General features: G+C 44.5%; 1 protein-coding gene across 3 annotated transcripts in view; it reads left to right on the top strand.

Annotated features, from left to right (window-relative positions):
• The first annotated feature begins 332 nt into the window (after positions 1-332).
• The window catches only part of LOC146980454 (disabled homolog 2-interacting protein-like), a 46,438-nt gene continuing 21,099 nt past the window's right edge, over positions 333-25,671 (top strand). For 2 of the 3 annotated variants that reach the window (XM_085785671.1, XM_085785672.1), the window contains exons 1-7: positions 333-505; positions 8,861-8,979; positions 10,939-11,041; positions 16,635-16,708; positions 17,483-17,592; positions 23,572-23,716; positions 23,824-23,996. In XM_085785671.1, coding sequence (XP_085641797.1) covers positions 445-505; positions 8,861-8,979; positions 10,939-11,041; positions 16,635-16,708; positions 17,483-17,592; positions 23,572-23,716; positions 23,824-23,996 — 785 coding nt within the window. In that variant the 5' untranslated portion in view covers positions 333-444. Of the gene's footprint in view, positions 506-8,860; positions 8,980-10,938; positions 11,042-16,634; positions 16,709-17,482; positions 17,593-19,099; positions 19,150-23,571; positions 23,717-23,823; positions 23,997-25,671 lie in introns of those variants that run through there. The other variant, XM_085785673.1, reaches the window with a different exon arrangement.

Raw genomic sequence — 25,671 nt, forward strand, 5'->3', positions numbered from 1 at the left:
TGAGACACAGACAGGTGAATGGATGGATGGATGTTTAGAACACTATGTAAATTGATAATTCTTACCTTTCTATTGTTTTTAATTATCTGCCCAGGGACTACGGATGGAAAGTAGCTAGTGAGATAAATCCGCTACAAGGCTTCTCTTCTCATTTAGAGACTAATGTTATTTTGTACATTGTCCCTGATACAGATAAACTTATTAAACTAAACTAAACTGAATGAGAGAGACTGACAGACAGACAGACAGGTAGAGACAGACAGACAGACAGACAGAGAGACAGGTAGAGAGAGAGACAGACAGGTGAGACACAGACAGACAGACAGGTAGAGACTGAGAGACAGACAGACAGGTAGAGAGACAGACAGACAGACAGGTGAGTGGTCTGGGCCTGTACGTATTTCCCAGAATGCAGCAGTCGGCTCTTTGAAGGACCCCGTTGCCATGGAGGAGCTGGTGAAACATCTGTCCAGGTGTCAACACCTGGGCTGGATGAACGTGATTGGTGAGTTGATTGAAATGACAGCTTTGACATCACTTTTCACTTGTTTCAAGCAGATTTTCACTTGAAATAAATAGAAAAATCTGCCAGTAAAAGCAAGTTTTTTGTGTTTGTAATAAGAAAGAAAAACTTGCTCCACTATCAGATTTTTCTACTTATTTCAAGTGAAAATCTGCTTGAAAGAAGTAAAAAGTGTCTAAAAACAAGCTGCTTTTAATGTGATGAGTCTGATTTTAAGTAGAATGAGATTAGTTTTGACTAGAAATGAGACAAATATTCTTGGTAAGATTTAGAGTTTTGGCAGTGTAGTGAAACCTGGTTATACTCCACCGGAGGAACTGTATGTTTACATGGTTTCTGTAGCTTTCATAGTCATGGTAAAGTCGGTGGGTAGGCTTTAAAAGGATCAGTCAATCCTGTACCAAAGAGGCTGGTGTGTTTTAGCAGGTTCTACTGTTCTGCTGCCTATGGTAATTAAAGGATAATTACCGTTTTTTACAACCTGGACCTTATTTCTATCACAAAATCCTCCCCCAGATAACTTTGGTGTCATTCCAAGTGGTTGTGATGAAATGAGCTCCAGCCGAGAGGCGCGTATATCCGTATAATGGAGTCTACAGCGCTCAGAGATGACATCATCCAGGTCAGAGGTCAGCAGGTCAACCTACAGACCCCGGATGTTGATAACAGCTAACCCCGGACTCAGAGGGGAATAGCACTAGCCTATCAGAACTAAATATTGGTGAAATGAAGGAGTTTCTCTGCAGATAATGTGTTATTTAGACCCTGTAGACTCCATTATACGGATATACGCGCCTCTCGGCTGGAGCTCATTTCATCACAACCACTTGGAATGACACCAAAGTTATCTGGGGGAGGAAATGATCAGAGTTTATGATAGAAATAAGGTCCAGGTTGTAAAAAAAAACAAAAAAAAAATGGTAATTACCCTTTAACTACATGGTCTAACCAGACTGTATGAAGACAGCAGCTATTGGCTAATTCAGGCAGTCGGCTAAAGCTAGCAACTGCACCGTCCCTTTCAAAACCTTTCTCCCTCGTCGGCTCTTTCCACCCGGGGAAGTAAAGGCTACGCTGATGTTGACCCTCATTCTTTTAACACGCCGGTTGCGTTGCCTTTTTTTTAGTGTTAGCACAACTGTTAATTGACCTCTCACTGTAACGAACAGGCTTGGAGACTCAAGTGCAGAGATCAAACACACACTTTATTACAGGACGAGCAGAGGTCATTCACAAATAGGCAGTCCACGGGGCGAAAGTACAAGCAAGGGCTAGACAAAGGCAGAGTCAAAAACTGTCCAAAAGGTCCAAAAACCACAGGCAAAAGTATCAAACAGGGCAAGGCAAGAGCAGGGTCAAAAATACTGGCAAGAGGTCAAACACGAGTATACATACACTTGAAGAACGTGCGAGAGCTGGGAACCGAGGAACCTTGACAATCTGGCAAGGTAGGTATGGAACACTAGGTGTATAGACCATTTCTATGTTTATAAACATTGATGACGTATGTTGTGGGCGGGGCTTCACTGGTGGCAGAACGTGACAGCTGATCTGGTGTCAACAGTGGAAAGCCGCATCAAGAGCGATCAAATCAGAGGAAGATGGATCATACAGAGGCCTTCTCTGATTATTTTAATGTTTTGTCAACAGAAAACAGGTTGTCATACCTGAGTAGGCTAAGTTAACGATTAGCAACGGAGTGTGTTGTGTGTTACGGACCGACGTAGGCTACTGCCTAGGGACACAAAACGCTGCGTGGGCGATCATCAACAAGTCCATCAACTACGGTATGACAGCAAACTGTAGCCTACTTGTATGGCTGTATATTACAGTTTATTTAACGGATCCATGTCTGTTATTTCTGTATTAGTCAGACCGTTGTTAGGCTATATAGGCTATCACAGACCGTTGCTAGGGACACCGCTCATGACCCGATGTGTGTAAAAATGAATGAATGAATGTCAAAATAAATGAATAAGAGGGTGAACGTGTACACGTGTTAACGTTTACACTTAATGAAACAGTAAATGTTTAATAAAAATCCCTAAACGATGCACGCAATATCTACATATATTTTATACACTGACTGATAAGAGTATTTTTTCTGTCGAAAAAAGTTGTAAAGGACGGGTCGTCTTATATTCGGGGTCTAGATATTGTAGCCTACATGTGCAAATCAGCGGGTGACACCAAACAACGTCTGCCCAAGCAAGTCAGAGCTTTTATTTCTCTCACACTCACACACCGGTGACCTAGAGATGCAGCCATCTGAGGGGACGCGCGTGTGTTGCCGCTTCTCCACTACAGCACGGCACGACTCTCTTTTTTCTCTCCTTTCGTCAGCTCCAAACTCACTGTTCTGCACCGCGATTACGAAAATTAAATAAAATTCACCCTCTAATGTGGCTCATCATCACAGCTTAGGGTCGTGCTGCAGCCAAGCAGCTGCGCTGCTTTTTAAAGTTGAGCTGTATGTCAGGACCTATGGTCAGGACGTGTATTTGTTGCTTACTTCCGGTATTGTTCTGCCACCAGTACGTCACTGTGACGTCGACGCCGAAGTGGTCTATAAGTACTGAGTGGATGATTAGTGATGGCAAACAGGTGTGGCTGAAAACTGGCGGGAAACTTGACAGGAAGTGGGAGTGAAACAAGGATGAAACAGAGCTTAACAAAATAAAACAGGAAGTGAATAAAGTCCAGAACACATCTATACTCAGTGAGCATGACAGTACCCCCCCGTCAAGGGACGGCACCGGACGGACCAGGAAGATCCGGATGGCGCTGGTGAAAATCCCTAATGAGGGAAGAGTCCATGATGTTCCTGGATGGCTCCCATGACCGCTCTTCAGGGCCGTAGCCCACCCAGTCAACCAAATACTGACGACCCCTGCCCCTCTTGCGGACTGCCAGTAACCGGTTAACTGAATACGTGGGCTCTCCGTCAACAAGACGGGGGGGAGGAGGGGTTTGGGAGGGGGGAACCAGTGGAGACTCAGTCACAGGCTTGACCTTGGAGACATGAAAGGTCGGATGGATCCTCATGTGACGTGGCAAGCGAAGTCGAACAGCAGCAGGATTGATGACTCTGGAGATGGGGAAAGGGCCAATGAAGCGAGGTGCCAGCTTGCGGGATTCAACCCGAAGAGGCAGGTCCTTGGTCGATAGCCAGACTCTCTGGCCCGGCTGGTAGGCAGGAGCTGGTCTGCGATGGCGGTTGGCTTGGCGCTGGTAGAGTGTGGACGTCCGGAGAAGAACCGCTCTGGCCCTCCTCCACGCCAGATGACAGCGCCGAACGAGAGCGTGAGCCGAAGGGACTGCAACCTCGTGCTCCAACTCAGGAAAAATGGGAGGCTGGAAACCATACACACACTGGAACGGGGACAACCCTGTAGCAGAAACAGGCAGAGAATTATGGGCATATTCAATCCATAAGAGCTGCTTACTCCAGGAAGTCGGATGTTGAGAAGCCAGGCAGCGCAGTCCCGTCTCCATCTCCTGGTTGTATCGCTCTGTTTGACCATTGGACTGTGGGTGGTACCCTGAGGACAGACTGACTGTGGCACCAATGAGGGAACAGAACTCCTTCCAAAAACGGGACGTGAATTGCGGGCCTCTGTCTGACACCACATCCTGGGGAAGACCATGGAGACGAAAAAACATTCGACAACACCACTCTGCCGTTTCCCTGGCAGAGGGTAACTTGGGCAAGGGAATATAGTGAGCCATCTTAGAGAAGCGATCGATGACTGTCAGAACAACAGAGTTACCTTCGGATACTGGTAATCCTGTGACAAAGTCCAGGGAGATATGGGACCAGGGGCGTTTGGGAACAGGCAGGGGCTGGAGAAGTCCTGCAGGCACCGCACGGGAGGGTTTGTTCTGTGAACAGACTGGACAGGCAGCAATAAACTCACTCACCTCCCTTCTCATAGTAGGCCACCAGAACCGCTGAGTGAGGAAGCTGATGGTCCTGCTCACTCCTGGGTGACAGGCAAGTTTGGAGGTGTGGGCCCACTGGACGACACGACCTCGGAGATGAGGCGGAACAAACAACCTTCCAACAGGGCAATCCTCCGGGACCTCAACCCCATCCAGGACCTGCCGCACCTCACTCTCCATCTCCCATGTGAGGGCACCCAGAAAACAGGCAGAAGGAAGGATGGTAGCTGGTGTCTGTGGAGCAGACTCGGGCTCAAACTGACGAGACAGGGAATCCGGCTTTGCATTCTTGGAACCTGGGCGGTAAGAGAGAGAAAAATTAAAGCGGTTGAAAAAGAGAGACCACCTCGCCTGTCTTGGGTTCAGCTGCTTGGCCGTCCGGATGTACTCGAGATTCTTGTGATCAGTCCACACAAGAAAAGGCTGTGGGGTCCCCTCCAGCCACTGTCTCCACTCCTCTAGCGCCAGTTTTATAGCCAGCAGTTCACGATCCCCAATATTATAATTCCTCTCCGCCGGAGAGAGACGTCTGGAAAAGAAGGCACAAGGGTGAATCTTGTTGTCGACAGAGGAGCGTTGAGAAAGGACAGCCCCCACACCCACATCCGATGCATCGACCTCCACAACAAACTGCTGGTTAGGATCAGGGAGTGTCAGAATGGGAGCTGAACAAAACCTCTGTTTCAGGTGCTGGAAGGCCTCTTCAGCAGCAGGAGTCCAGCGGAAAGAGGTTCCTGGAGACGTGAGAACATGTAAAGGAGCGGCAACAGAACTGTAACTTCTTATAAAACGTCTATAGAAGTTTGCAAAACCCAAAAAAACGTTGAAGTTGTTTCCTTGTCTCCGGCCTGGGCCACTCAGACACAGCTCTGACCTTAGAGGGATCCATCTGAAGACTACCCTCAGCCACAATGGACCCCAGGAAGGAAACCTTGGAGACGTGGAACTCGCACTTCTCCGCCTTCACGAAAAGCTGGTTCTCCAGAAGTCTCCGTAGAACCTGGCGTACATGTTTAACATGCTCCTGCTTAGACCTGGAGAAGATGAGGATATCATCGAGATACACAAAAACAAAGCAATCGAGCATATCCCTTAGCACATCATTCACCAGAGCTTGAAAGACAGCAGGGGCATTGGTTAAACCAAAAGGCATCACCAAGTATTCATAGTGGCCACTAGGGGTGTTAAAAGCCGTCTTCCACTCGTCGCCCTCCCGTATCCTGACCAGGTGGTAGGCATTGCGCAGGTCCAGCTTGGAAAAGATGGTAGCCCCCTGTAATGATTCAAAGGCAGACGTGAGGAGAGGAAGGGGGTACCTGTTCTTAACAGTAATGTCGTTAAGGCCTCGATAGTCGATACAGGGGCGCAAGGTCTTATCCTTCTTCTGCACAAAAAAAAACCCAGCACCAGCAGGAGAAGAAGATGGTCGAATGAGCCCAGCAGCTAAAGACTTCTGAATGTATTCATTCATGACCTCCTTCTCAGGGGCAGAGAGGGAGTATAACCGACCCCTGGGAGGCGAGGATCCAGGAAGGAGCTCAATGGCGCAGTCATAGGGTCGGTGCGGCGGCAGGGAGGAGGCTCTGGCTTTATTAAAAACCTCCTTGAGATCCAAATACTCTGGGGGAACAGCAGAGAGGTCCGGGAACACAGAAGGCTTGGGAGAGTCAGTGAAAGGAACAGCAGCAGTTAAACATGAGACAGAACACTGCTCCCCCCAGCTAGAGATGAGACCCGTTTGCCAATCTACCAGGGGATTGTGCTTCTTCAACCACGGATAGCCCAGAATAAGTGCCATGTGAGGAGAATTGATCAGGTTGAAAAAAAGTGTCTCAGAGTGGTTACCTGACACTTGAAGCTTCACTGGTTGAGTACGGTGAGTGACTCGGCTTAGCAGATGTCCGTCCAGAGCATGAGCGACTAATGGTTGAGGCAACAGCTCTGTATCCAGCATGAGCTGTTTGGCCAGGTCAATGTCCATAAAATTGTCATCAGCTCCTGAATCAATGAGTACAGACAACTCAAGAGACACAGAAGGAGTAAACAGTTTAGCCATGGTAAGAGGTCGGTTAGGAGGACCAGCTAAGGTTCGGCTCACCAGTACCCTCCTTTCTACTGCTGAGCCCTGTCTTTTACTGGACAGCGGGCGAGAAAATGTCCATGTTGCCCACAATAGATGCACCGCCCCTCAGACATCCTCTTCTGTCGTTCCTCAGGAGATAGACGAGTGCGTCCCAGCTGCATGGGTTCCTCCGGGGCAACAGGGGAACTGGAGGAACCAGAAACAGACAGTTCAGGAGATCTCTCACCCGCTCGTTGCTGCCTACTGTAGGTTGGGAGATGCGTAGCACGCTGGGATCTCTCCCTCTTCCTCTCCACCAGCCGGTTATCAATCTTGACAGCAAGGGAAATGAGAGCATTCAGGTCTGTAGGGATATCAAGGGGAGCCAGTAGATCCTTAATCTCCTCAGACAATCCACTCAGAAAGGCATCACAGAGGGAGGAGTTATTCCAATCACTATCAGCAGCCATTGTCCGAAATTCTATAGCATACTCAGAGACTCTGGATCTTCCCTGACGGATCTGTAGCAGTCCTCGGGCTGCCTCACGACCAGGTGTACAGTGCTCAAAAACCTGACGAAGTGCCATGGAAAACTCAGAAAAACTTTGACAAACCTCTGACTGCCTTGCCCACTCTGCCGTTGCCCACTCTCTAGCCTTGCCTGTGAGGTGAGTGATCACAGTGGCAACCTTAGCTCTCTCTGAGGAGTAGGAGGAAGCATTTAACTCAAAAAGAAGAGAGCAGTTTACCAGAAATGAGCGACAGGTGGCAGGATTACCCTCGTACTTCTCGATCTGAATCCCTCGTGGTTCAGGAGTATGAGGGCCCACGTGAGGAGGTGGGATTCCAGGGTTGGCCTCCAGCACAGGAACCGGGAGTGTTGTCATGCTCTCCTGCATCACCTGCATCTGGTTAGCTAATGCACTCACCATTGATTCCAGGGAAGATTGCATGCCTCCTTGTTGTGTTTGGAGATGCCGCATGCTTACGGAGAGGGATTCCAAAACTTCCTCATGCTGGTGAAGACGCTGACCCTGGTTGCGTATGGCAGCGCTTATGGGGTCTGATCCTGCTGAGTCAGTCATTGGCCAGATTGTACTGTAACGAACAGGCTTGGAGACTCAAGTGCAGAGATCAAACACACACTTTATTACAGGACGAGCAGAGGTCATTCACAAATAGGCAGTCCACGGGGCGAAAGTACAAGCAAGGGCTAGACAAAGGCAGAGTCAAAAACTGTCCAAAAGGTCCAAAAACCACAGGCAAAAGTATCAAACAGGGCAAGGCAAGAGCAGGGTCAAAAATACTGGCAAGAGGTCAAACACGAGTATACATACACTTGAAGAACGTGCGAGAGCTGGGAACCGAGGAACCTTGACAATCTGGCAAGGTAGGTATGGAACACTAGGTGTATAAGTACTGAGTGGATGATTAGTGATGGCAAACAGGTGTGGCTGAAAACTGGCGGGAAACTTGACAGGAAGTGGGAGTGAAACAAGGATGAAACAGAGCTTAACAAAATAAAACAGGAAGTGAATAAAGTCCAGAACACATCTATACTCAGTGAGCATGACACTCGCCCCCTCCACTCACTGGGACAAACAGTCAACACTGGGTGACAGTTGCTATGGCAACAGCTGTCACAGTAGGAGACATTTCACAGGAGAGACAGAAAGATTAAATATCATGTTTAAGTCACCAAAACTTCACTTAGCTTTACTGCTATGGCTGTCGGTTGTTAGCTTGTCTATGGAGTTTTACATTATACGTTAGCATTAAGCTAGCAGACTTTATGCTAGTTGTGATGCTGGCTAACATCTAAACATCTCTGACAATATGTTGCCTCAATACGTTGTTGACTTAACTTAGAACAGACGTAGACATCCTTGTTAAGTTTATCCAGGTTTAGTTGGTGTTGTGGTCTACTGCATAACTTTATCCAGAGCAGACACTTCTCTAGGTTGAGATGTGGTTTGGGAAAAGGTAAAAAAATCCCCCCGTGGCCTCTCAGGATACCTAGTGTCAGAGCTGCATGTACCCCATGAACACCGTTTGACCATTTTAAACTTAAAATGTCAAGAAAAAACATATAAAAACCAATGAAAACTGACTAACTGCAATGCATTTCAATGGACGTGGAAGCAGAGAATGTCCCAGTGTATGGGCTAGCTATGAGCACTGTGATTGGCTCATCGTGTTTGGGGGCGTGGCTTAGCCAGAGGTCAATATTCCTATTGGCAGAGCTGTGAGCTGTTAGCTTTAACACAGCTGCTAGCGGTAGCGATGCTAGCAGTGCTCAGCCAATAGCGTGTGCTGGTTGTGTGATGTCACAGAGCTGAAGAGCGCCTCCATCCATTGGCTGTCGTGTGGTCGCAAGGCCGAGTCGGACATCTGGAGCAAAATGTTCTGCATCCTGTCAGACTCACAACTACTGATGCTCGACAACCTGGAGGTACACACACACACACACACACACACACACACACACAGGGCCGTTGCTATGAATTCTGGGCCCCCTTAAAGAATACTAAAGTGGGCCCCTCCCCCTAACTTTTCCAGTTTTTTTTTCTTAGACTACGTATGTATTATCGTTTTTTATTTAGCCTTCTTTGTTTTGATGCTAATGCAGCATTACACTGCAAAAACTCAAGTATCTTACCAAGAATATTTGTCTTATTTCTAGTCAAAACAAATCTCATTCTACCTAAAATCAGACTCATCACATTAAAAAGCAGCTTGTTTTTAGACACTTTTTACTTCTTTCAAGCAGATTTTCACTTGAAATAAGTAGAAAAATCTGATAGTGGAGCAAGTTTTTCTTTCTTATTACAAACACAAAAAACTTGCTTTCACTGGCAGATTTTTCTACTTATTGTGAATTTAAGTGAAAATTATCTAAAAACAAGTTCATTTTTAGGTGACGAGTCTTATTTAAAGTGGAAAGAGTTTAGTTTTGACTAGAAATAAAACAAATATTCTTGGAAAGATTTAGAGTTTTTACAGTGTTCTTCCAGTCCAGTCCACAGTACCTGAAAAAAAATACACAGTTCCATTGTTAGGTCCAAATAAAAACTGTGTTTTTCCTGCACTTTGAAGGGCTGGAAAAAATTATATTATAGTGAACAATGGAACTGTGTTTTTTTTTTCAGGTAAAACCTCTTTTAGGCCGTGAAAATAGGCCGTTTCTTTGGGTCTGTTCACAACACTGTATGTTGTAAATCTCTGGGCAGGGCTATTATGGGCTGGCGTTGCTAACGGGAGGAGTGCAGAGAGTCTTCTACTGCAATTAAAGTACTTAGGGGCTATTTGGAGATCATACAACCCCACTTTAAAAAAATGCTACTATCCCTTTAACAGTCATCATTTTCTTAGCAATCAGTAAAAGTATCTTTGATCTGAACTATATTCCCTGAGGTAGCCTAGCCTGTAGCTCCCAGCAGGAATATCACTGGGTCCGATGGGGAATTCACTTGTAGCATCTTGTCAGTTTCTTCCTTGACTCTCTTCCAGAATTCTTCCCAAAACATATGAGAATGATGTCCGATGTTTCCACAGTTTCTCCAACACAATTCCACATTAGGTTCTGTCACATAGCTTGACATTATGACTGAGTGGTGTATTGAAATACCTTATTTTTAATTTCCAGTCGAACTCTCTTTATAACTGACTATTAAGTCCTTTATGACAATTTATACCCAGCTCTTCCCATACATTATCTGTAATTATAACATTATAACATTCAATTCCCATTTTCCCTTAATACTTTCAGTATTTTGCAGGGTATCATTTATAAGCCTTTTATATACAGCTCTGGAAAAAATGAAGAGAGCACTCCCAAAATGATCAGTTTCTCTGGTTTTACTATTTATAGGTATGTGTTTTGAGTAAAATTTAAAAAAAAAATTGTTTTATTCTATCAACTACCGACAACATTTCTCCCAAAATTGAAATAAAAATATAGAGCTTTTATTGGCTAATGACTAAACTAGTCTAAACAACAGAAATATCAAGTCTTTTCAGACCTTGAATAATAATAATAATGCAAAGAAAACATGTTCATATTTATTCCTAAACAACACAGCAAGAATATTTGAACTAAGGAAAAGAAAAGAACGACTGTCGTACATGTAGAGATGCTTTTAAGAAACATTTTGTGAAAGTGCTCTCTTCATTTTTTCCAGAGCTGTAGGCTATATGTGAAACATGTTTTTTGATTGTGAGGTGTTTTTCCGCCAAAATAATAAAATAATCCTCAATATGATTTGGGTTTTTACTGAGACTTTTATTGTGAAAACTGGAGGAAGTGGAAACAGTGGGACGTTTTGATGGATGAGACATGAAAGTTAAAGATGGAGGAGTTGATCTCTCCTCCCTTCATCATCATCATCATCCTCTTCTTCCTCTTCTTCAGATTCATCCTCTTCTCCTGGCAGAGAGGGCGGAGACTTGCACCGTCTGGTTGCTAAGATACACCCTCCATGTGACCTCAGCACCGCTTGGCCCCGCCCACAAAGGTAAGACGACCAGAAGAGTTCAGTTCTTAGCCTCAGACACAGACAGACACAGACACAGACAGACAGACAGACAGAGAGAAAGACAGAGAGAAAGACAGACAGGTGATGGACATGGATCTGGACTCTGAGTTTGACGACTTGAACGGTGAGAAAAGATCTTTTAAATCTTTATTTAACAGGGACGATACAGTATAACAACGTTGACACAAAAAAATGTAAAAATGTAAAATGTGATGCATACAACAGTGATTCTCGGGACCCAGCAGTGGGTCTAGACCCGTTCTGGATGGGTCGTGGACAGCTGGTCAAAAAAGTAAATAATATTTAATGCACATCTGATGTTGGACATGTCTTTTATTTTGAAAAATAACTTATTTTGAAAGGCAGGAGACACGTGAACACATGGAGTTGTAATGCTCCTCCTCACTTTCTGATTATTTGCTCTGAATGCAAAGATCTCAGTTTCTTATTACTGTGGCCTGAATTCATTAGAAGTCAAATATATCGTTTTGTTGGTCTCCATTTTGTGCAGTTTGATATTTTTTTATTCACTTCCGTACATGCAGTTGTCATGGTAACTCCTCAGTTTCATTCATGTGCTCTGAAATGCACTTTGCTCAATAAAGAGCAAAATGAGTTTTTAAAGGCTTTAAAAAAATAAAATCTTGGTTTGAATTCTATAAAAGTGGGTCGAGACTTAATGACCCAGAGTGAGACTAGTTGAGAAGCCCTACAAGACGTCTGGCTTCAGACAAGGCAATCTTATTAGTATAGCCCGTTTTTACCACCAGTTTGTCTCAAAGGGCTTTACATCCCATCATAACAACATCCTCTGTCCTTAGACCCTCACATCCACTGAGGAAAAACTCCATGGAAAACCCTTTTAACAGGGAAAAAAGGGGAAAAAAGCTAATGGTCAGTCTCTGTCCCTGGTCAGGCTGTTTATTTTTATAAATCTTTTTATTTGGTTTTTCGTTCACATACAACAATCACACATACAGTGTAGGCAAGAAATCTTATAAGAAAATGATCAGTTGGTTGTCCTACACAATGTACAGTATGTTGAAAGCAACAGCAAACTTAAACTGAGCCAGAACAGCTCCTATGAACTTTAAATGTTTATTTAACAGGGACGATACAGTAGCTACAACATTGACACAATAAAATGTAAAATGTGCTGCATAAAGACGTGTGGCTTCAGCTACGTGCTGCTCAGGCTGTAGAACAGGATCACATATACTGAATGCAATAAATGCAATGATACAAATACAGTCAATAGGAACCATGAATAAATAAACACAGTTGCACATTTAAATTTAACATTAAACATTAGTAAAGTTCTGTATTGACAATTATTTGAGAGAAGTTAATTTCTTTTTCTTTTATTTAACCTTTATTTACCCAAGCAAGCAAATTAAGAACAAAAGGTGGTAACACTTTACAATTAGGGTCAACTTAATTAACGTTATTTAGTACATTATTAAGCATTAATTAACCGTTTACAGATATATTAACAATCATTATTATGTATTACTTAGGATTAGGAGACACATTAATGAATGTAGCCTATTAGCCTCCTCTGTTGCTCACCCTGAGCTTTCTCCTGGTTTTCCCTGTTAAAAGGGTTTTCCATGGAGTTTGTCCTCAGTGGATGTGAGGGTCTAAGGACAGAGGATGTTGTTATGATGGGATGTAAAGCCCTTTGACACAAACTGTTTGTAAAAACGGGCTATACAAATAAAATTGCCTTGCCTTGCCTTGCCATTAGTAAGCAGTTCATTAATGTTTACTACTCAAAGTTAGTTAATACATTTAAAAGTTGAATAATGTAATTAGTTATCATTATGTATGCATTACTCAGCATTAATTAACACATTAGTTTATATATTAATGCTTAATAATGTACTAACTAACGTTAATTAAGGGACCTTATTGTAAAGTGTTAGTGCAGCCTGTACTGTTGTGTAGTTCTGTTTGGGATCTAGTTCCTGAAGGTGAAGAACTCCAGAGGTGCTTAGGTTGAATCAACACAGGTCAGCAGAGGTTCTGCTCCGTGTCGTTGTCTTAATAACGATCTGAGACGTCGCTCCTCGTGGCGCCGTCCATTTACACTCTTAAAAACAACTTTCAGAAAAGAGAATTTTATTTAAAAAATTGGAAAAAGTGAACAAATTGTATTTCTCAGTTATTTTTGCATTGGTGCCACTTGTGTCTAATGGTTTAAAATGTTTAAATCTTCTTTATAGAGAACAGACTCAGTGGTGGTTGTGTGTTGTGTTGTGTTGTTGTGTAGTTGTGTGTTAGTGGTTGTGTAGTTGTGTATTTGTGTTGTTGTGTAGGACTTAGTTTGTTTAATCTTGGCGACATGTTTCTATGATAATAATCTTATAATCTGATATCTGAGCTCAGTCGCCATAGCAACAGGACTAGCCGGTAGAGCCGTAGCCGTGGTAACATCATGTTAACACCATGTTAACGTGTCCGATCCCTTGACCTGACCACATGACCACCGCCATGTAACCACGGTAACAAGACGTGTTATAGAACCACCAGGGACTCGAACCTGGTCCCTGGGAACAGACCGACAACAACAACAACAACAACCGTGTCTGTTGGCGGTCTAAACTTCTTAAATGTTAACGCTCCTGTTGCCCCAATCTGTTTCCTTCCTTACTTCCTTCCTTCTTTACTTCCCTTTTCCCTTCCTTCTTTCCACAATCCTTTTTCCCTTCCTTCTTTCCTTCCTTCCTTCCTTCCTTCCTTCCTTCTTTACTTCCCTTTTCCCTTCCTTCCTTCCTTCCCTTCTTCTTCCTTCCTTGAATGAATCTGTTCCATCCCTCCATCTTTCCTTCCTTCCTTCCTTCCTTCCTTTCCTTCCTTCCTTCATTCCTTCCTTCCTTTTTGACTCAATTAACCCGATCTGTTCCCTCCCTCCATCTATCTTTCCTTCCTTTTTCCCTTCCTTCTTTCCTCCCATCTTTCCCTTTGTCCTTCCTTCCATCCTTCATTCCTTCCTTCCTCCCATCTTTCCCTTTGTCCTTCCTTCCTTCCTCCCTCCCATCTTTCCCTTCGTCCTTCCTTCCTTCCTTCCTTCCTTCCTTCCTTCCTTCCTTCCTTCCTTCCTTCCTTCCTTCCTTCCTCCCATCTTTCCCTTCGTCCTTCCTTCCTTCCTTCCTTCCTTCCTCCCTTCCTTCCTTCCTTCCTCCCATCTTTCCCTTTGTCCTTCCTTCCTTCCTTTTTCCCTTCCTTCTTTCCTCCCATCTTCCCCTTTGTCCTTCCTTCCTTCCTTTTTCCCTTCCTTCTTTCCTCCCATCTTCCCCTTTGTCCTTCCTTCCTTCCTTTTTCCCTTCCTTCTTTCCTCCCATCTTTCCCTTTGTCCTTCCTTCCTTCCTTTTTCCCTTCCTTCTTTCCTCCCATCTTCCCCTTTGTCCTTCCTTCCTTCCTTTTTCCCTTCCTTCTTTCCTCCCATCTTTCCCTTTGTCCTTCCTTCCTTCCTTTTTCCCTTCCTTCTTTCCTCCCATCTTCCCCTTTGTCCTTCCTTCCGTCCTTCTTTCCTCCCATCTTTCCCTTTGTCCTTCCTTCCTTCCTCCCTCCCATCTTTCCCTTCGTCCTTCCTTCCTTCCTTCCTTCCTTCCTTCCTTCCTTCCTTCCTTCCTTCCTTCCTTCCTCCCATCTTTCCCTTCGTCCTTCCTTCCTTCCTTCCTTCCTTCCTTCCTCCCTTCCTTCCTTCCTTCCTCCCATCTTTCCCTTTGTCCTTCCTTCCTTCCTTCCTTCCTTCCTTCCTCCCATCTTTCCCTTCGTCCTTCCTTCCTTCCTTCCTTCCTTCCTCCCTTCCGTCCTTCTTTCCTCCCATCTTCCCCTTTGTCCTTCCTTCCGTCCTTCTTTCCTCCCATCTTCCCCTTTGTCCTTCCTTCCTTCCTTTTTCCCTTCCTTCTTTCCTCCCATCTTCCCCTTTGTCCTTCCTTTTTCCCTTCCTTCTTTCCTCCCATCTTCCCCTTTGTCCTTCCTTCCTTCTTTCCTCCCATCTTCCCCTTTGTCCTTCCTTCCTTCCTTTTTCCCTTCCTTCTTTCCTCCCATCTTCCCCTTTGTCCTTCCTTCCTTCCTTTTTCCCTTCCTTCTTTCCTCCCATCTTTCCCTTTGTCCTTCCTTCCTTCCTTTTTCCCTTCCTTCTTTCCTCCCATCTTTCCCTTTGTCCTTCCTTCCTTCCTTTTTCCCTTCCTTCTTTCCTCCCATCTTCCCCTTTGTCCTTCCTTCCTTCCTTCTTTCCTCCCATCTTCCCCTTTGTCCTTCCTTCCTTCCTTTTTCCCTTCCTTCTTTCCTCCCATCTTCCCCTTTGTCCTTCCTTCCTTCCTTCTTTCCTCCCATCTTCCCCTTTGTCCTTTCTTCCTTCCTTTTTCCCTTCCTTCTTTCCTCCCATCTTTCCCTTTGTCCTTTCTTCCTTCCTTTTTCCCTTCCTTCTTTCCTCCCATCTTCCCCTTTGTCCTTCCTTCCTTCCTTCTTTCCTCCCATCTTCCCCTTTGTCCTTCCTTCCTTCCTTTTTCCCTTCCTTCTTTCCTCCCATCTTTCCCTTTGTCCTTCCTTTCTTCTTTCCCCTCGTCCTTCCTTCCTTTCTTCCTTGACCCAGGAGGACAACAGGAGGGTTAAACTAAATATTATTCTTTTTAAACACTGCAGGCGATCTTAAACATCTGTATTCGATACTTTCACTTTCTGGAATTTAAATCCAGTTCAGATAAACTGCAGCAGATAGAAACATCTGAGCTGAAGCTTCTTGACTGACGCGTCGGCAGAGGTCTGTGAGGTCAGAATGAGGTCAGGAACCAGAAGAGGTTGAGAAGCTGCTGGTTCAGAGTCGTCCAGCTGGTTAGAACTGGATCGAACCACTGAACTCACACACAAACACACAAACACACAAACACACAAACACGGCCAAAACTCACCATCTTACCAAGAATATTTGTCTTATTTCTAGTCAAATCAAATCTCATTCTACTTAAAATAAGACTCATCACATTAAAAGCAGCTTGTTTTTAGACACTTTTTACTTCTTTCAAGCAGATTTTCACTTGAAATAAGTAGAAAAATCTGATAGTGGAGCAAGTTTTTCTTTCTTATTACAAACACAAAAAACTTGCTTTCACTGGCAGATTTTTCTACTTATTTCAAGTGAAAATTAGTTTGAAACAAGTGAAAATGATCCAAAAACAAGTTCATTTTTAGGTGATGAGTCTTATTTTAAGTGGAAAGAGATTAGTTTTGACTAGAAATGAGACATTTTGACAAGAAATAAGACAAATATTCTTGGAAAGATTTAGAGTTTTTGCAGTGTAGAGACAGGAAACACCAGCCGGTTCTGTTATTAACACTGTGAAACTCCATCTCCCATGATGCTCTCTGCTCTCTGCTCTAAACTCCATCTCCCATGATGCTCTCTGCTCTCTGCTCTAAACTCCAACTCCCATGATGCTCTCTGCTCTCTGCTCTAAACTCCAACTCCCATGATGCTCTCTGCTCTCTGCTCTAAACTCCATCTCCCATGATGCTCTCTGCTCTCTGCTCTAAACTCCATCTCCCATGATGCTCTCTGCTGCAGATGTTCCAGAGCGAGGCGTGCGCCGACAGAGCATGCCCAGTGGCGCCGCCGACACACCCACCGCCAGAGTCACGGTACACACACACACACACACACACACACACACACACACACACACACACACACACACACACACACACACACACTCACACACACACACAGCTGCGCTCAGCCTGCTGTTTCCATGGCAGCAGCAGCGGCTCAGCTGATTGGCTCCCTCTGCTGGAGGAACAGCTGATCCTCAGAGGAAATGATGTCATACCTCACCTGTTCCCTTCCTCCTTCCTTCCCTCTTTCCTTCCTTCTTTCCTTCCTCCATCCTTCCTTCCTTCTTTCCTCCATCCTTCCCTCCTTCCCTCCTTCCTTCCTTCCTTCCTTCCCTTCGTCCTTACTTCTTCTTCCTTCCTCTTTTGATCCAATTGATCTGATCTGTTCTCTCCCTCCATCTTTCTTTCCTTTCCTTTTCCGCTTCCTTCTTTCCCTTCTTCTTCCTTCCTTGAACGAATCTGTTCCCTTCCTCCATATTTCTTTCTTTTCTTTTTCCCTTCCTTCTTTCCACAGTCCTTATTCCCTCCCTTCCTTCCTTCCCTTCGTCCTTACTTCTTCCTTCTTTTTTGACCCAATTAACCCAATCTGTTCTCTCCCTCCTTCTGTCTTATTGAGTTTGCGCTTGTCGCATGAAATGTGCTATATAAATAAAGTTGTTGTTGTTGTCTTTCCTTCCTTTTTCCCTTCCATCTTTCCCTTTGTCCTTCCTTCCTTCCTTCCTTCCTTCCTTCCTTCTATCCCTTCGTCCTTCCTTCCTTCGTGTGTGTGTGTGTGACCTTATATGGTCTCGTGTGTTTCAGGACTTCCTGTCCCGGAGGTTGAAACAGTCTCTGCGTCGAACTCGCTCGCAGCCCAAACTCTGTCGCCATGGCAGCGTGAGGAGCCACGCCCTCGGCCCCGCTGACACCAGGTGACCGCCGCCGTTACCCACAATCCTTCACTACACCGCCGTTACCCACAATCCTTCACTACACCACCATTACACTGCAAAAACTCAATATCTTATCAAGAACATTTGTCTTATTTCTAGTTAAAACTAATCTCATTCTACTTAAAATATGTATATTTATACATATACATAGTTATACATTAAAAATGAACTTGTTTTTAGACACTTTTTACTTCTTTCAAGCAGATTTTCACAAAAACTTACTCCACTATCAGATTTTTCTACTTATTTCAAGTGAAAATCTGCTTGAAAGAAGTAAAAAGTGTCTAAAAACAAGTTCATTTTTAGGTGATGAGTCTTAGTTTAAGTGGAAAGAGATTAGTTTTGACTAGAAATGAGACATTTTGACAAGAAATAAGACAAATATTCTTGGACAGATCTGGAGTTTTTGCAGTGCACCCACAATCCTTCACTCCACCACCACCCTGCAAACAAAACGAAGTTCTGAGCCAAAATTAGATAAATGTCAATACATATGGAAGGTTTTGATTGGATGAGAGAGACACAGAGTGACAGGTGTGAACGGATGTGGACGGAGACATGATCTATTAAAGGGATAGTTCAACATTTTGTCAAATTGGCCCATTGCCATAATCCCTATAGTCATAGCAGTAGGTTCGTTCGTTCGTGAGATAATAACACAACGTTACCACACAGAGTTGTTTTAGAGGGAAATTCATGTAAAACCACTGATGCACGTTGCCTTCAGGGACAGTTTTTCATCAACAGTCTCTGTATTTTCCTCTAAAACAACTCTGTGTGGTAACGTTGTGTTATTATCTCATAGCGTGGTGAATGTGCAGCTCACAACTTGTCCACCAGAGCGTTGTGGAGTTGTTGGATTGTGTATTTGATGAGTTTGATGAGGGAAACCAAGAAATCCCATAATGAGCCTCCGTAGTGTAGCTCTGAGCAGCTCACGGCTCTGCTCCGCCGTTCTAAAAACAGCTTGCACCGACAATTAAAGGTAACGAACCTACTGCTACGACTATAGGGATTATGGCAATGGGCCAGTTTGACTAAATGTTGAACTATCCCTTTAAACCAAACCATCTATAATCCGTCAGTGTGTGTGTGTGTGTTATTTGGGAGCAAAGGGAGTGTAACCTCCTGACAGAGGGAGGGAGGGGGGGTGAGGAGACGAGGAGAGAGGAGACGAGGAGAGGAAGTAGGACGCTTCACTGCAGGGGAGGGGCCACTGCCGAGGGAGGGGGAGGGAGAGTCACATAGACACAGACAGAGAGGGAGAGAGAGGAGAGAGGAGGGGGGGATGAGGCTGTAGCATCAGTAGCAGAAAGCTAACACACACACACACACACACACACACACATAGAGACAGACAGACAGACAGACAGACAGGCAGACAGACAGGTGGAGCAGTGAGACGTGTGACGGAGCAGCAGCAGCTTCTTCCTCCTGCTGAAGGAAACATGGACCCATAACCACCTCCTCTCCTCCTCCTCCTCCTCCTCCTCCTCCTCCTCCTCCTCCTCCTCCTCCTCCTCCTCAGGATGCTCTGTGAGTATCTGCTCCTCTTTGTCCACTGCAAAGATAAACCGCTGCAGTGTGTGTCTGTGTGTGTCTGTGTGTGTGTTGGGGAGGCGTTCATATAGTGGCGTCGTCGTCGTTCACCTGATTTGCATGATCATGCATGCTGCAGTTCTCTCTGTGTGTGTGTGTGTGTGTGTGGTGTGTGTGTAGTGTGTGTGTGTGTGTGTGTGTGTGTGTGTGTGTGTGTGTGTGTGTGTGTGTGTGTTAGCGTATAGCTGCAGCCTGCACACACAGTTAGCCCGGTGTGTTAGCATGTAGCTACACAGACTAACCCTGCTGCTACACACAGCAGCATCTTTAGCTAAACCAGGTTAAACAACACACACACATATACACATATACACATATGCATGTACACATACAGTCACACACACACACACACACACACAGAAACACACACCCCTACACACACATGCATGCAAGCACAGCATCATCATGACTGCAGAATTAGCAGTAAGCAGCTAACAACATTAAGCAGCTCGTTAAGATAATGAGAGCTAACGGAGGAACAACACAAGTTAAGGATGGATCATTGTGTGTGTGTGTGTGTGTGGGGGGGGGGGGGGTTTCTACTGGTTTCTACTGTTCTAGTGTGTGTGTGTGTGTGTGTGTGTGTGTGTGTGTGTGTGTGTGTGTGTGTGTGTGTGTCTGTGTGTGTGTGTGTGTTCGGGATCATCCCTATGTTCCTATGTGGGATCTGGGAACATAAGACCCATTTTTAGAAAAAAGGCAAGGCAAGGAAGGCAATTTTATTAGTATAGCCCGTTTTTACCAAGAGTTTGTCTCAAAGGGCTTTACATCCCATCATAACATCATCCTCTGTCCTTAGACCCTCACATCCACTGAGGAAAAACTCCATGGAAAACCCTTTTAACAGGGAAAACCAGGAGAAAGCTCAGGGTGAGCAACAGGGTCCTATATGTTCCCCGCATTGTATGAGTCAAGTGGTCTGTGACTATTTCTGAGGAGAAGTTGAGTTGTGACTTTGAGTGAGAAGTGTAAAAACAACACATACTGGGGAATATAGGACTCTTTTTGGGAAAAACGGGGAACATAGGACCTTTTTTGGGAAAAAAACAGGGAACATAGGACTCTTTTTTGGGAAAAACAGGGAACATAGGACTCTTTTTCAAACCCGGGGAACATAGGTTCAGGTTAAGGTTACTTTATTGATACCCAAGGGTAAACTAGTTTTGCAGTCAAGAGTTAAACAAGCAACAGAAAACGAACAATAAATGGATCCTTTTTGGGAAAAATGGGGAACATAGGGCCCTTTTTCAGAAAAACAGGGAACATAGGGCCCTTTTTTGGGAAAAATGGGGAACCCTTTTTTGGGAAAAACAGGACCCTTTTTTGGGAAAAACGGGGAACCCTTTTTTGGGAAAAACGGGGAACATAGGACCCTTTTTTGGGAAAAACGGGGAACCCTTTTTTGGGAAAAATGGGGAACATAGGGCCCTTTTAGAGAAAAACGGGGAACATAGGACCCTTTCAGAGAAAAACGGGGAACATAGGACCCTTTTTTAGGAAAAATGGGGAACATAGGGCCCTTTTTTGGGAAAAACGGGGAACATAGGACCCTTTTTCAGAAAAACAGGGAACATAGGACCCTTTTTTGGGAAAAACGGGGAACATAGGACTCTTTTTTGGGAAAAACGGGGAACCCTTTTTTGGGAAAAATGGGGTACCTTTTTTGGGAAAAACGGGGAACATAGGACCCTTTTTTGGGAAAAACGGGGAACCCTTTTTTGGGAAAAACGGGGAACATAGGACCCTTTTTTGGGAAAAACAGGGAACATAGGACCCTTTTTTGGGAAAAACGGGGAACCCTTTTTTGGGAAAAATGGGGTACCTTTTTTGGGAAAAACGGGGAACATAGGACCCTTTTTTGGGAAAAACGGGGAACCCTTTTTTGGAAAAACGGGGAACATAGGACCCTTTTTCAGAAAAACAGGGAACATAGGACCCTTTTTTGGGAAAAACGGGGAACATAGGACTCTTTTTTGGGAAAAACGGGGAACCTTTTTTGGGAAAAATGGGGTACCTTTTTTGGGAAAAACGGGGAACATAGGACCCTTTTTTGGGAAAAACGGGGAACGCTTTTTTGGGAAAAACGGGGAACATACCCTTTTTCAGAAAAATGGGGAACATAGGGCCCTTTTTTGAGAAAAACGGGGAACATAGGACCCTTTTTTGGGAAAAACGGGGAACCCTTTTTTGGGAAAAATGGGGAACCCTTTTTTGGGAAAAACAGGGAACATAGGACCCTTTTTTGGGAAAAACAGGGAACATAGGACCCTTTTTCAGAAAAACGGGGAACATAGGACCCTTTTTCAGAAAAACAGGGAACATAGGACCCTTTTTCAGAAAAACAGGGAACATAGGGCCCTTTTTTGGGAAAAACGGGGAACCCTTTTTTGGGAAAAATGGGGAACCCTTTTTTGGGAAAAACAGGACCCTTTTTTGGGAAAAACGGGGAACCCTTTTTTGGGAAAAACGGGGAACATAGGACCCTTTTTTGGGAAAAACGGGGAACCCTTTTTTGGGAAAAATGGGGAACATAGGACCCTTTTTCAGAAAAATGGGGAACATAGGACCCTTTTTCAGAAAAATGGGGAACATAGGGCCCTTTTTTGGGAAAAACGGGGAACATATGACCCTTTTTTGGGAAAAACGGGGAACCCTTTTTTGGGAAAAACGGGGAACATAGGACCCTTTTTTGGGAAAAATGGGAACCCTTTTTTGGGAAAAACAGGGAACATATGACCCTTTTTTGGGAAAAACGGGGAACCCTTTTTTGGGAAAAACGGGGAACCCTTTTTGGGAAAAACGGGGAACCCTTTTTTGGGAAAAACGGGGAACATAGGACCCTTTTTTGGGAAAAACGGGGAACCCTTTTTTGGGAAAAATGGGGAACCCTTTTTTGGGAAAAACGGGGAACATAGGACCCTTTTTTGGGAAAAACGGGGAACCCTTTTTTGGGAAAAACGGGGAACATAGGACCCTTTTTCAGAAAAACGGTGAACATAGGACTCTTTTTTGGGAAAAACGGGGAACATAGGACCCATTTTTGGGAAAAACTGGGAACATAGGACCCTTTTTTGAGAAATGCGGGGAACCTAGGACCCTTTTTGGGAAAACAGGGAACATAGGACCCTTTTTCAGAAAAACAGGGAACATAGGGCCCTTTAGGATCCTTTTTTGGGAAAAACGGGGAACATAGGACCCTTTTTTGGGAAGAACGGGGAACATAGGACCCTTTTTTGGGAAGAACGGGGAACATAGGACCCTTTTTCAGAAAACTGGGAACATAGGACCTTTTTTTGGGAAAAATGGGACCATAGGACCCTTTTTTGGGAAAAACTGGGAACATAGGATCCTTTTTGGGAAAAACGGGGAACATAGGACCCTTTTTTGGGAAAAACGGGGAACATAGGACCCTTTTTGGGAAAAACGGGGAACATAGGGCCCTTTTTTGGGAACAACTGGGAACATAGGACCCTTTTTAGGAAAAACTGGGAACATAGGACCCTTTTTGGGGAAAAACGGGGAACATAGGACCCTTTTTTGGGAAAAACAGGGAACATAGGATCCTTTTTTGGGAAAAACGGGGAACATAGGACTCTTTTTTGGGAAAAGCGGGGAACATAGGACTCTTTTTTGGGAAAAGCGGGGAACATAGGACCCTTTTTTGGGAAAAGCGGGGAACATAGGACCCTTTTTAGGAAAAACTGGGAACATAGGACTCTTTTGGGAAAAGCGGGGAACATAGGGCCCTTTTTTGGGAAAAACTGGGAACATAGGACCCTTTTTTGGGAAAAACTGGGAACATAGGGCCCTTTTTTGGGAAAAACAGGGAACATAGGACCCTTTTTAGGAAAAACTGGGAACATAGGACTCTTTTTTGAGAAAAACGGGGAACATAAGACCCTTTTTTGAGAAAAACGGGGGAACATAGGACCTTGTTAACTCAGGTGACAGAATAATAACAGTCTCAGTAGCTGCAGATCAGCGGGCGCTGCTACCGTGTGTGTTTTTAAACTTGGCGGGTTTGTTTTTTCTTCTCTCTTATAGGCCTATGTATGTATTTGTGTATGAGAAACAGTGTCTCAGATGACAAAAAAAATAAATCAGAAGGACACGTCTGACTATAACATAATCAATCAATGTCGGAAAAGCGGAATGTTTGAAAAATAGTAAAGTGCTACTACTCCGACAATGAAAAAAAAAATGTCGGAATAGTGGGAAGCTTGAAAAATAATGTTAATGCTGCTATTCCGACAATTAGAAGTCAATGTCGAAATAGCAGCATGTCGGAATAGCAGCATGTAACCCTCCTGACACTGTGTGTGTGTGTGTGTGTGTGTGTGTCTGTGTGTGTGTGTACAGGTGTGTGATGCGGCGGCTGCGTTGCGGTAGCCAGGAGTCGTTGCTAAGCGCCGGCTGTGTGTCGTCTCTGGAGCTCAGGATGGACCAATCAGTGATCATCAAACCCGTCCACTCCTCCCTGCTGGGACAGGACTACTGCTTCGAGGTAGCACACACACACACACACACACACACACACACACACACACAAACACACACACACACACACACACGGTGTTTCCATGGTGATGACCCTCAGCCTGTGTCTCCTAGGTGACCACCTCCACCGGCACCAAGTGCTTCTCGTGCCGCTCGGCGGCCGAGCGAGACAAGTGGATGGAGAACCTGAGGAGAGCCGTTCACCCCAACAAGGACAACAGCCGCCGGCTGGAGAACGTCCTCACGCTGTGGGTGGTCGAGGCCAAGGACCTGCCCGCCAAGAAGAGGTGAGGGGGGGGGGGGCAAGGGGGCGGAGCCACACACGACCTTACAGCTAGGGGGCGGAGTGTCACAACTAAGCATAACGTCCGCTAGCTTAATGCTAACGTATAATGTAAAACACCATAGACGTTTGTTGTGGGAGTCTGTGGAAGCTGCGACCGGACAACTCTGACAGCTGGACACATTTATTGAGGCTGCTGCACTACTGCATTTATTTGGTAGCTACACCGGTCACTACTGCATTTATTTGGTAGCTACACCGGTCACTACTGCATTTATTTGGTAGCTACACCGGTCACTACTTCATTTATTTGGTAGCTACACCGGTCACTACTGCATTTATTTGGTAGCTACACCGGTCACTACTTCATTTATTTGGTAGCTACACCGGTCACTACTTCATTTATTTGGTAGCTACACCGGTCACTACTGCATTTATTTGGTAGCTACACCGGTCACTACTTCATTTATTTGGTAGCTACACCGGTCACTACTTCATTTATTTGGTAGCTACACCGGTCACTACTTCATTTATTTGGTAGCTACACCGGTCACTACTGCATTTATTTGGTAGCTACACCGGTCACTACTGCATTTATTTGGTAGCTACACCGGTCACTACTTCATTTATTTGGTAGCTACACCGGTCACTACTTCATTTATTTGGTAGCTACACCGGTCACTACTGCATTTATTTGGTAGCTACACCGGTCACTACTTCATTTATTTGGTAACTACACCGGTCACTACTGCATTTATTTGGTAGCTACACCGGTCACTACTTCATTTATTTGGTAGCTACACCGGTCACTACTTCATTTATTTGGTAGCTACACCGGTCACTACTTCATTTATTTGGTAGCTACACCGGTCACTACTTCATTTATTTGGTAGATTCACTACTGCATTTATTTGGTAGCTACACCGGTCACTACTTCATTTATTTGGTAGCTACACCGGTCACTACTTCATTTATTTGGTAGCTACACCGGTCACTACTTCATTTATTTGGTAGCTACACCGGTCGCTACTGCATTTATTGGTAGCTACACCGGTCACTACTGCATTTATTTGGTAGCTACACCGGTCGCTACTGCATTTATTGGTAGCTACACCGGTCACTACTGCATTTATTTGGTAGCTACACCGGTCACTACTTCATTTATTTGGTAGCTACACCGGTCACTACTTCATTTATTTGGTAGCTACACCGGTCACTACTTCATTTATTTGGTAGCTACACCGGTCACTACTTCATTTATTTGGTAGCTACACCGGTCACTACTGCATTTATTTGGTAGCTACACCGGTCACTACTTCATTTATTTGGTAGCTACACCGGTCACTACTGCATTTATTTGGTAGCTACACCGGTCACTACTTCATTTATTTGGTAGCTACACCGGTCACTACTTCATTTATTTATTACAGCTAGGGGGGCGGAGCATTAACAGTGTGTACTTGCAGCACACAGCATCTTTCCAAGAATATTTGTCTTATTTCTTGTCAAAATGTCTCATTTCTAGTCAAAACTAATCTCTTTCCACTTAAAATAAGACTCATCACCTAAAAATGAACTTGTTTTTAGATCATTTTCATTTGTTTCAAACTAATTTTCACTTGAAATAAGTAGAAAAATCTGCCAGTGAAAGCAAGTTTTTTGTGCTTGTAATAAGAAAG

Source organism: Trachurus japonicus, chromosome 9, assembly GCF_045865225.1.
Source record: "Trachurus japonicus isolate A0001 chromosome 9, Traja_1.0".
In the NCBI taxonomy this organism is placed as follows: domain Eukaryota; kingdom Metazoa; phylum Chordata; class Actinopteri; order Carangiformes; family Carangidae; genus Trachurus; species Trachurus japonicus.